Source organism: Lactuca virosa, chromosome 8 (assembly GCF_052849685.1).
Source record: "Lactuca virosa cultivar CGN04683 chromosome 8, Lactuca_virosa_CGN04683_v6, whole genome shotgun sequence".
NCBI lineage: Eukaryota > Viridiplantae > Streptophyta > Magnoliopsida > Asterales > Asteraceae > Lactuca > Lactuca virosa.
In genome coordinates, this window is record NC_136433.1 from 394,533,787 (window position 1) to 394,545,820 (window position 12,034).

The 12,034-nt window shown below is 41.9% G+C and overlaps 1 protein-coding gene across 1 annotated transcript; it reads left to right on the top strand.

Moving 5' to 3' along the window:
- The first annotated feature begins 11,356 nt into the window (after window positions 1–11,356).
- Window positions 11,357–11,740, top strand: LOC145132016 (uncharacterized). Its single transcript, XM_079066655.1, has one exon. The coding sequence runs from the start codon at window positions 11,357–11,359 to the stop codon at window positions 11,738–11,740; it is 384 nt and encodes a 127-aa protein (XP_078922781.1).
- Window positions 11,741–12,034: the final 294 nt, after the last annotated feature.

The window sequence follows — 12,034 nt, forward strand, 5'->3', positions numbered from 1 at the left end:
TCGAGTGTTATTTAAACTAAGTTATCTTAGTTTCCAAGTGTATCATGTTCCGACTTTTATAGTGTTTTGAAATCAATTCACAACAGAGGTTTATACAAAATAAACTTATGAATTTTAACGACTACCCTTGAATGAATACTTGTGACTTGATGTACTGTTGCTAGTTGTTACGAAAGACGAGATAAACCTAACACATAGTGTGAGTAGTGTAATCACTAACTCAGTAGGTTATATTTATTTATTAGTTATTAGTGTGACGTATATAGTGCTTGGTCTCTTCGCGTGTCTAGTAAGTGGTTTCCTCTGTTCTCTGTCCCTGTTATGATTGCCCTAGTTTCAGCTATAGGATTTGTTGTCTCTGGGCATCCCTATGGTGTTCTTGTTCTCCTTAGGTGTGTTGAATCTTTGCTCCATCCTGCTTCGGGCCTTGTTACTGATCTCCATTACTTCACAATGGACAGTCTGACCCGAATGTCCGAGCGAGCCTCTTATGTCTGCTCTCGCTAGGGTAAGATTCAGTAATGATCACTCTGGTGCTTTTCCTTTCGGTTGATCCCTTCTCGGAATCTTCCTCATGAACCTCTTCTCGTTCCTCCTGGGTCCCTCTGCTGACTGATGTAGGGGAGTGGTTATATTTATCTATGTTGGTCGTGCGAGAATGAGAGTGTCTAAAGAATCTATGAGATTAAATAAAACATTTTATCTTATGGGGGATCCTTACCGAGTCTTTCTATAATCACGCAGTGTATAAGTTGTATATAACTTAAGATTAAATAGACCTTCGAATAAGTGACCCTACTCTAAAACCACAACCAAACAAGGAACATGGAGTAGAGCATAGGTCACAAATTCTAAGTCTATAAATTCTCAATTATACACAATTTTGGGAGTATACACTTCGCAATTATAGACCTACCCGTAAGGGCCTTTAATTTCTCACGTATGTTGTTTATAGTGCCTAAAATACTCCTATATTATTTTAACTTTATGTTTTGTTCTAGATACTCTTTATATATGGGGTTGGTAAGTTTTAGGCTTGTTGCAACACCACGACCATTCCTAGGCATATGCTAATCACCTCTCGGTTAAATATAGTTGATCAGACTATATTCTCCCGAGACTTGATTATATATCTCTAGACCTACTCGTGCTGTTCAACATCCTAAATACTTGTGTATTGTACTTCTTGTGATACTTGTTCTAGTATAGATATATACATGTATGTATACTGTTATAAGAATACTTATATTTTTAAAAGTATACTTTTAGTCAGAGCACTTCGGCCCCATTGTATTTATAGTTGTATATCTTTAATGGGTTGATATACTTAGTTCACTATAAACAATGCTCTGATACCAATCTGTCACACCCCCAAACCGGAACGGCGGAAACGTTCGGGGGCGGAGGACGTCATGTATAGTATCACAACAATTGAATAATAGTAATCAAAGCAACAACAACCATTGTATTAAAAGTATAAATGTTTACATTGTATTTGAATCATGTATAACTGACTCCAAAAGTAAATAGCAAGTAAAGACTTGAAGATACTATGCTCTATCTTCTAGAATCGGGTGCGTGTACCTGTCTACTAGTGTCCTGAGAATACAAGTAGGTTTTGAAAGAGTATCAGCATTAAAGCTGGTGAGTTCATAAGCGTTTATTTTAGAAAACAAGTTCTTTGTTCTTTGTAAAACGTGGTGTGTTTCTCCAGAAAATCCTATATATCATGATGTGATAAATGATAAGTAAAATGGTTCGTACCAGTTCCTTCTACGAGTACTTAGTGTATACAAGTCATATACAATCTAGATCGAACAAACAATCGATTGTGTGGTTCTGCCCCAAGCCCACAACCAAACAAGGAACAAGAAATGAGGCGGAGGCCACACATCCCACTGGCTGTCGGATCCTCATGTTTATAACCCGGACGTATTCACTAGGTCCTTACAGAGTTAACTGTATTAGTCCTTTAAAATCTGTTGAAAGTGTTCCTTAAGAAAATCTTATAATTTCTGCAAAGGTGTTTTGAGTATTTTTTTGTTGTATAAAAAAACAAATGGTTTTAGACACATAAAAAATATATAATAAAAATAATAATTTATTTAATCATAACTGCAAAGAAAAATGTATATATAATAATTAATGTGATGAGCAAAAATATACATATCAACTTTTAAATTTATAAACCTAACTAACTTAACTAACTAATACTTCTATAGGCAGTGTACATGGTCGGATTATAGTATAGTTGGATAATTCGGGTGTCGATCACAGGGTACGAAATTCTAATTAATAAAATAACTAATAATAATTAACTAAATAAAAAAAGTAAATTGAGGGTTTTTACTGATTTCGCAAGTTCAGCTAACTTAAATCAAACAAATAACGACTAAGCAAACAAAGAAAACAGTTTTTACTTAAAATATTAAAGAGTACTCCTGTTAGTTCCTAATTCCCTTTCCCCCATGGTTGATTTCTACTAGACAATATATATTGGCCTCCAATTAATTAATACTAGTTACTGTGATTTAGAATTCTAGTGCTTCTCAATTTATGAAGTACTATGCAATGATCAAACACAAGTTGAACACAAAACTGATATAAAGATAAATCGGACTATGAATGATGAAATTAGGAACTACTAATCCATGATCAAGATAGCAATTCAAGCACATAATATGGATAATTAATGCTCTCTAACACAACCAAAGTTATTAACTTTATTTGCCTAACTCTATGATTTGTTCAATCACAAGATCTAATTATTTAATGATCATAAACAACCAGAAATCAAATTCATACAACAAGAATGATCATCTACTACACATAACTTGAATGAAAGGTACTAAAGACTAAAACTTTAACATGCTAGGGTTATAATTCATCAAACACAAGAAAAAGCCAAATAAATTGTCATAAAAGCATTAAATCAACACATAGATTCAATGTTCATCATCCCTAACAGAGGTTTACGATTATTAGCCCATAACTAAATCAGATAAACATGTAAAAACGAAATTCAACTTGTAATACATGATCAAACACAAGAAGAATAAGTAAATATAAAAAAAAAATATTGCCTCAAAATCTCCCAAAATCGAGCTTTTAATCAATCTCTGCACTTCAAAACTTCTAAATAACATCTGATGATGTGCCTAGCGAGCACGGAAGAATCGCGCCCAACCACGATAGAAAATGATGACGTGCCTCAGCGAGCACGGAAGAATCGTGCCCGACCACAGCAGGAAACGCCCCAAGGCGTAGCGTGCCCGACCGGCCAAACCCAACAGAATCTTGTGCCCGCCAAGCGTCCCTAAGAGTAGGGTGCTCTCAAAAAGGCTCGGCCAGGTCGCCTTTCGCTCCGGGACAAACACAACGGTCAGGCGATAAAGCAGATGCTCATAGCATTATCGCCGCAACCAATCGTTGGCCCTGACAGACTTAGGAGCACGATCCACCAATCAGCGTCCCCGATCCTGTCGGGTCTGACGCCCTTGTCTCGTACGGACCAATAGGGGAGTTTGGTATAAAAGGATAACCTCGATGCCTTGAGAAGTAAGTGATTCTCTACCAGTTTACTCCTCACTCCACCCTAGAAAACTCCCACTGACTTGACCGTCAGAGTGTTTTTCTGGGAGCCCCTCCCGGAGAACGGCTGAAGGCCTCTTTCTTATTGTGACCTCGCAGGTTCACCGAAGTCATAGCCCGGAAGTTATAGAGCTGATTTCCAGGTCACATCATTTGGCGTCATCCGTCGTGTGATGAAAAACAAACCAAAAACACACCACTCATCATAAAACAAAAATGGCATCCTATGATATGGGAGGAGCCGGTGGAATGCCAACCAGCTCCATTCGGTCTATGGCGTCCCTGGAGCAAACTCCTACTCCGCCTCCTGCAATAATCGTCGGAGAAACACTAAACGAGGAAGGTTCAGTAGTAGTTGTCGTACCACTGGCCGAACAAGAACGACCAGCTAACGAGGGACAGCCCTCCTCCGCCGCTGTGTCGTCAACAAGCGCTCTGACACAGACACCCCATCTTCCAATAGCGCAAACCGGTGCGGTGTCGTCGGCGGTGGGTGTCACACCCCCAAACCGAAACGGCGGAAACGTTCGGGGGCGGAGGACGTCATGTATAGTATCACAACAATTGAATAATAGTAATCAAAGCAACAACAACCATTGTATTAATAGTATAAATGTTTACATTGTATTTGAATCATGTATAACTGACTCCAAAAGTAAATAGCAAGTAAAGACTTGAAGATACTATGCTCCATCTTCTAGAATCCGGTGCGTGTACCTGTCTACTAGTGTCCTGAGAATACAAGTAGGTTTTGAAAGAGTATCAGCATTAAAGCTGGTGAGTTCATAAGCGTTTATTTTAGAAAACAAGTTCTTTGTTTTTTGTAAAACGTTGTGTGTTTCTCCAGAAAATCCTATATTTCCTGATGTGATAAATGATAAGTCAAATGGTTCGTACCCGTTCCTTCTACGAGTACTTAGTGTATACAAGTCATATACAATCTAGATCGAACAAACAATCGATTGTGTGGTTCTGCCCCAAGCCCACAACCAAACAAGGAACAGGAAATGAGGCGGAGGCTACACATCCCACTGGCTGTCGGATCCTCATGTTTATAACCCGGACGTATTCACTAGGTCCTTACAGAGTTAACTGTATTAGTCCTTTGAAATCTGTTGAAAGTGTTCCTAAAGAAAATCCTATAATTTCTGCAAAGGTGTTTTTATATCTCAAAATAGTATGATGCACATGTATATGGATAAAGACTCTGTTATTTGTAATTCCCTGGTAACACCAGTTGTTTGTAAAAATACCTTGTTGTAGTTTATTACATTGTTGTAGTTTTATTTATAATAAAACTAAGTGAAGTTGTTTACCATTCATACATTAATCATTTTATTTAGTACCAAATTTATGAGTTGTTATAACCATACTTGACCATTGAATTGCCTGAACGACGTTCTTCAGGCGTCGGAATCGAGATGACTTTGTCACCCCGGTGACTGTAGCTAAGAGTCAGGGTGCGGGATTGTTGGTCCCGTATAGATCTATACACAAACTCACGTTTTCCCTCCAGGAGACTCTGGTTATAATCTCAGGACTTTTGTTAGTACTTAGATAAGTACGCGAAGAATGCTCACTCATAAAATGTTATACCGACGATTAAGTGTAGAATAAAATGAATCCTTTGAATTTAAACGACTATTTGTTTACATGATCCATAAACTATACCTATTATAGTTTATATGTTTATTCGCATTGTATCTATGTTTCGTGCATTGATAATGTATTTGTTCCATAAACTATACCTATTATAGTTTATATGTTTATTCTCATTATATCTATGTTTCGTGCATTGATAATGTATTTGTTCCATAAACTATACCTATTATAGTTTATAAAAATGATCCATTGGAAATGTGATTATTCTAAAACGTTTTCCTTCGCTCAGCATATTACAAAGGAATAAAATATTGAACTCGTGTTTATATAAATAACAATATTTATATATAAAAGTATGTTATTGTAAGAATGATGGTTGCAACTGTTTAAAATAGTTTATCGTCATTTGAAATTGTTTGTAACCGTTGAAATCGTTGAAGACGTTTGAAATCATTTGAATGTTCACACAAATTTAATTGTGTTGTACTTGTATTCCCCCCCCCCCCCTAAAAACATTGAATTTTTTTTTTGAAAACGTAGGGGTATGAACTCACCTTAAAAGTGCGTTAACTGGAAGTAGTGTGTTGTAGAGACGATCCCATGGTAAGCGTACACGCTAATGACGTTACCCTAAAATAATTGTATTCGTCGTCGTAATTAAATTAATAATAATATTAATTTAAATAATGTATTAAATAATAATTTAATTATAGGGATGTTTCAGGTGTAAACACACACACACACACACATATATATATATATATATATATATATATATATATATATATGGGATGTTTACGGTTGAAATGACATTGGGCCTAAGGTGTTTACGGTTGATTAATGGGCTTAATTTGGGTTTTTAGCCCAAAAAGAGGGTGTTCTCGGTCAAGTTTGACCGTGAACTCATTGTTTTCACTTTGATTAGGCCGTAAACACCCTTGATTACATAAGGTTGGACCGTGAACACTCTTTCCTTCATGAATTCTTGGCCGTAAACTCCATTTGGATTTAATTCTAGCCTTTAATGCACTGATTCTTGGTGAAAACTCAATTAATGGGGGTTATTTATGTTTTAACCCCTTAGTCTTTCACCTTAATTTCATTTATAACACCCTAGTTTAGATGAAGTTTCAATTCACACCTCTTTGTTAACTTCTTAAACAAACCTTTAGGCTATAGATGATAAAATGCAACAAGGATTGCACTGTGGTTTCGCTTGTACTAGGTTAGGGTTTAGGCTTTGTTGGGTCTAAAAATTATGTGTTGTGACGGTGGGAGACCTCAACGTCACACCAATGCTCTTCCAACAATCATCAACGCATCAGACGGCAGTTGCACAACCGATGGTTTTCCAGACACCACCACCGTTAAACCAGATGGCAGCTGTGCAACCGGTGGTTTTCCAAACAACACCACCACCAAACCAAACGATAGGGGCGCAACCCATGATTTTCTCGCCACCAACAACATAGATGGCGGGGGAAGTACCAGTGGCTCTCCAAATGTCACCGTTAGATCAGTCGGCGAGAAACCAAACGATGGCTTTTCCGACACCCCCATTTCCAGCGAATACCTCTTTTTCCTCTATGATCTCGCATTATCAACAGGTCGCACCTAACAACCTCCATACACAAAGCTCGCCCATATTTCCCACCCATATGTTAACCCTACCATTTCCACACCAAGCATTTTATGGGTCAAACCCTACCCACTACTCACCCTATAACATCACGATTATGCATCCATATACCACGGCTCCGCAATACAACTCACATGGTGCTTTTCCTATCCCAAACCAAGAATGCCTATCACGCAGCGTGGCATCTCCATTTGCCAATGAGCTTCTAGATTACGAAATCCCAAACACAACCAAACTGCCACTCCTAAAAACCTATAACGGAACCATAGACCCCGACATCCATATCGATACGTACGAGTGGACGATGACATCGCTTAAGCTGGATGAGTGATTCTGGTGTACGTATTTCCCGACCACCCTGGACGGCAACGCAGGAACGTGGTTCAAAACGTTGAGACCAGGAAGTATATACAACTTCGGGCAGCTAAAGTATCTCTTCATGACAAACTTCATGCAGTGGAGGAAGTACAAAGGGGATTCACACTCAATCATCGGCTGCAAACAGAAACACGGAGAAACCGTTAGGGAATATTTCACCAGGTTCACCAACGCCACGTCGGATGTCCCGGGCCACGGCGAAGGCTTAATAGCTGGCGCCTTCACATGGGGTCTCCTGCCAGACCCTTTGTCTCAAAAGCTCATGAGGAAGAAGCCACAAACACGGGCAGAGCTAAAAGAGAAGGTGGAACGCTATCTAAGATAGGAAGAAGGGAAAGCACCGAAACAAGCATACCTAAATGCCATGACCACCTCGACCACGAAACGCCACAGCTCGCCACCTCATCCAGAAACCCAAAGCGGAAGCAGACACCTTGGGCGACGGAGACGTCTACAGGGGCGCTTTAGGCCGTTCCCAAGGGACGAGAGACGTGGCAGACAGCCGGACGTCTATGCGGTCTCCGACAAACAGCCAACAAAAAGAGTGAAAGGGTGATTTTGTGAATACCACAAAATCAAAACCCATGACACCGTTAATTGCTCGATGCTAAAACGGGAGATGGACGGAAAGAAACTCAAAGGAAACCTCATCGAAGTAGCACGCAGTCTTCGAGCCAAATTCGACGCCGAGAATGCCAAAGACGCAACGAGAGAGCGCAACCAACCCCAAGAAGTCCTGATGATACGATCCAAGCGGGAAAGGCAATAGGAACATGATGACGTAAACGGTCTCACCAGGTCAATGCACGGGCTCACGTTTTCGGTAAAAGACCCTCGTCCAAAGGGTTGGAGGGGCGATGACTCACTCGTAATCCAAGGGTCCATCAAGAACATAACGATTCACGGGGTATACATCCACATAGGCAGCTCGACGGACATTATCTACGAACATTGCTTCCTCCACCTCCCCGACAGATGGAAGGAGAATATCAAACCTACCACGGGAAGACTGATCGGCTTCATGGGCCACAGCCTATGGCCCTTGGGCACGATTCACCTGCCTTTCACATTGACCAGTCACGACAAAGCAACAAGAAAGACAACCCTAGTAGACTTCGTGGTGCTAAGACACCCGACGGAACACAATATTATCTTAGGAAGGACAACCCTACTCAAATTCGGGGCGGTCCCGTCAACAATGCACGAAATTATTAAATTCAGCACAACTGAAAGAATTACAATGTTATGAGATCATGCAACCGACAAATATGGTGCAAGAAAACAAGAAGTCGCGCGTCGAGCCAACGAGCGACAAAGAAATCATCAACAAAGAATACCCAAATCAATTGGTCAATGTCGACAACAATCTTCCCCCGGCCACAAGGCAAGCGCTGATCAGCCTCCTAAAAAAATACATGCATGTTTTCGCTTGGAATCCCACAAACATGGTAGGGGTAGACAGGAAAGTCATAGAACACGGGCTCATGATCAAGCCAGGAACGAAAGAAACCAAATAGAAGAAAGGGGTGCAAGGAAGTGACCGGAACAGGGCAATCAATGCTGAGGTCGCCAAGCTGACGAATGCAAGAATTTTAAGAGAATCGATTTTTCCAACCTGGATTGCCAATCATGTCATGGTAAGGAAGCACGATGGCTCCTGGCGCATGTGCATCGATTATTCTGACTTGAATAAAGCATGCCCCAAAGATTGCTATCCCCTGCCGGAAATCGACCAAAATGTGGAATCCTTACAAGGTTTCAAGTTGAAATGTTTCCTGGACGCGTACAAAGGGTACCATCAGATCCTGATGAGCAAAGAAGATGAGGAGAAGACGGCCTTCTACACAGATCATGGGGCTTTCTGTTACACCAAAATGCCGTTCGGCCTGAAAAGCGCAGGGGCAACTTATCAACGGCTAGTCGACTCCATCTTCGCCAAGCAAATCGGAAGAAACATTGAAATCTATGTCGATGATATGGTCATCAAAAGCCCCGATGAGAAGAAGCTGCTAGACGATATGGAGGAAACCTTCAAGACACTGGAGAAAGTAAAGATGAAGTTGAATCCAAGCAAGTGCACGATATGGCGTAGAGGAGGGACGGTTCCTGGGATATTACATCACTAGGAGATGAATACAGCCAAGCCCGGCCAAAGTCGACGAATTCATGGAAGCGCCATCTCCAAATACCCTGCGGGACTCCCAGGGACTGAACGGTAAGCTGACAGCGTTTAGCCGCTTCATCTCCAAGTCAGCAGAGAAAGCTTTGCCGCTCTTTCGTACACTCAAGGGGTGCATTGAGAAGAGAAACTTCCAGTGGACGGCGGCAACAGAAGTAACGCTCCAGCAGATCAAAAATGCCCTGCACGAGCTACCCATGCTAGCCAGCCATATCCCAGGCGAAAAACTGCAAGTATACCTCTCAGCCTCACAGGAGGCCATATCCTCGGTCCTGGTAGTGGAAAGGGAGGGCAGGCAGGCGCCAGTTTACTACGTCAGCCGTGCATTAGAGGGTCCCGATATCAATTATCCCATACTCGAAAAGCTGGTGCTCGCGCTCATCTACGCAGCGCGATAACTGGGGCGCTATTTTCAGGCACACCAGATAGAGGTGCTAACAAACCACCCGATCAAGCAAATACTGATCAAACCAGAGACGTCCGGACGGCTAGCAGAATGGGCAATCGAATTAGGTGAGCATGATTTCAGCTACCGTCCATGTACCAACATCAAAGGCCAAGCATTGGCAGATTTCTTGCTCGAAATCCCAGACGAAGGAAAGAATACCGTTCAGGCAAAGAAAGGGTCAGGGGTGGACGAATCTAAAGACGATCAGAGATGGACTTTGTATACGGACGAAGCAGCTAGCAAGGAGGGCTCTGACCAGCCCGGAAGGGGAAGAAATCACTTATGCTCTTCGTTTTGACTTTCACACCTCCAACAACGAAGCAGAATCTGAAGCCTTACTCGCTGGCCTACGATTGGCTAAACAAATAGGAGCAGAAGTAGTAGTAGCACTAACAGACTCAAGACTAGCTGCCAATCAGGTCAACAGGGATTTCGAAGCAAAAAACAAACGAATGGAAAAGTACATGAAGGCAGTACAGCGGCTTGTTGAATCTTTCAGAGAATTCACCATCAAACAAATCCCGAGAGGTGAATATAGAAGAGCGGGTGACCTAAGTAAGCTAGAGTCAACATGCTTTGACCACTTATCCAAGAAGGTCCTTGTGGAGGTACTCAAAGAAAGAAGCATAGACGAACAGCGAGTAAGTTCCTTGGTACCAGCCATACGCACATAGATGACACCGCTGGTTGAATACCTGCAGCACTGTATTCTACCAGACGGCCATGAGGAAGCTAGGAAAGTGTGAGTCAAGGCGTCGTCGTATGCAATCATAGACGAGATACTATACAGGAAAGGATTCCTATCGCCATGGCTAAATAGTGTGGAGGAAACCATAGGCAAGGAAGCACTCCAGGAGTCGCATTTCGGCTTGGCAGGCGCACATGAAGGGGCAAGAGCCCTAACAGGGAAAATACTGTGGATGGGCATCTATTGGCCGACCATACACCAGGATGCGTTGGAATTAACAAGGAAGTATGTGGAATGCCAGACGTTCCCTCCGGTCCAAGGGAACCCCCTAGTGCCCTAACAAGTGTCTCCAATCCGTGGCCTTTTTATCAATGGGGAATAGACATCGTGGGACCATTCCCGGATGCTCCAGGCAAGGTAAAATACCTAGTAGTCGCAGTGGACTACTTCACACATATGGATAGAAGCAGAGGCGTTGGCGTGTATATCCGGGAGGCAGATGATCAAGTTCATGTGGAAAAACATCCTGACTAGGTTCGAAATACATAAAGTGCTTGTCAGTGATAACGGACTACAATTTGTTGAGAACCCGTTTCGAGAGTGGTGTGTCGACAAGGGAATCAAGCAGCAGTTCCCATCGGTGGCGCACCCTCAAGCGAACGGCCAAACGGAGGTGTCCAACAGAACACTAGTGAACGAGATCAAAAAGCGCCATGGAAAAGCCAAACGCAATTGGGTTGAAGAGTGACAAGCGTATTCTGGTTATACAGGACAACCCCGAGAGTAGGCACAAAAGAAACCCCGTTTAGCCTGACTTACGGCACGGAGGCAATGTTGCCAGTAGAATTGACAATAGGATCACTGCGAACAACCCATTTTGAAGAAGAAAGCAACAACAAGGATCTAAGGGCGAATTTAGATCTCATTAAAGAACGATGTGAGCAATCGAACATCCGACAGGCTGCCTACAAGCACGATGTCGAAAGGTACTACAATAAGAGGGTCAAGGAGAAGGCCTTCAAAGTGGGGGACTATGTTTTGAGGCGAAATGAGGCAATTCGAGCCCAACCGCAAGGGGAGCTGGGCCCCGTTTGGGAAGGACCGTATAAGGTCATCGAAGCTAATCGCAGTGGCGCATATACATTGGAGACGATGGAGGGGAGACAAATCCAAAGAACCTGGAATGCAAGGAACCTAAGGAAATTCCATTTCTAACCACCCCAAAGATGCCGGAAGCCAAAGACTCAGAGTGCTAAGGCAGACAACTTTATTTCCTTTTTATTTTATAAATCAATGTACCATGGAGCCAAGTAGTCCCCCCCCCCTCGAAAATACTCAGTGTATTTGAACAAGTTCATCCATTATAATACTCAGTGTATTAAAAACAAATACTTAGCGTATTCACAAGGCTTAGAATAGCCATAAAATCTGAACACTTAGGCTTGAAACAAGCCGTAAAACCTTAATACTTAGTGTATTCAAAAGACTTAGAACATGCCATAAACGGTT

Excerpts from the sequence above, each read along its gene's own strand:
- LOC145132016 (XM_079066655.1), top strand. The coding sequence starts at position 11,357 with ATGTTGCCAGTAGAATTGACAATAGGATCACTGCGAACAACCCATTTT.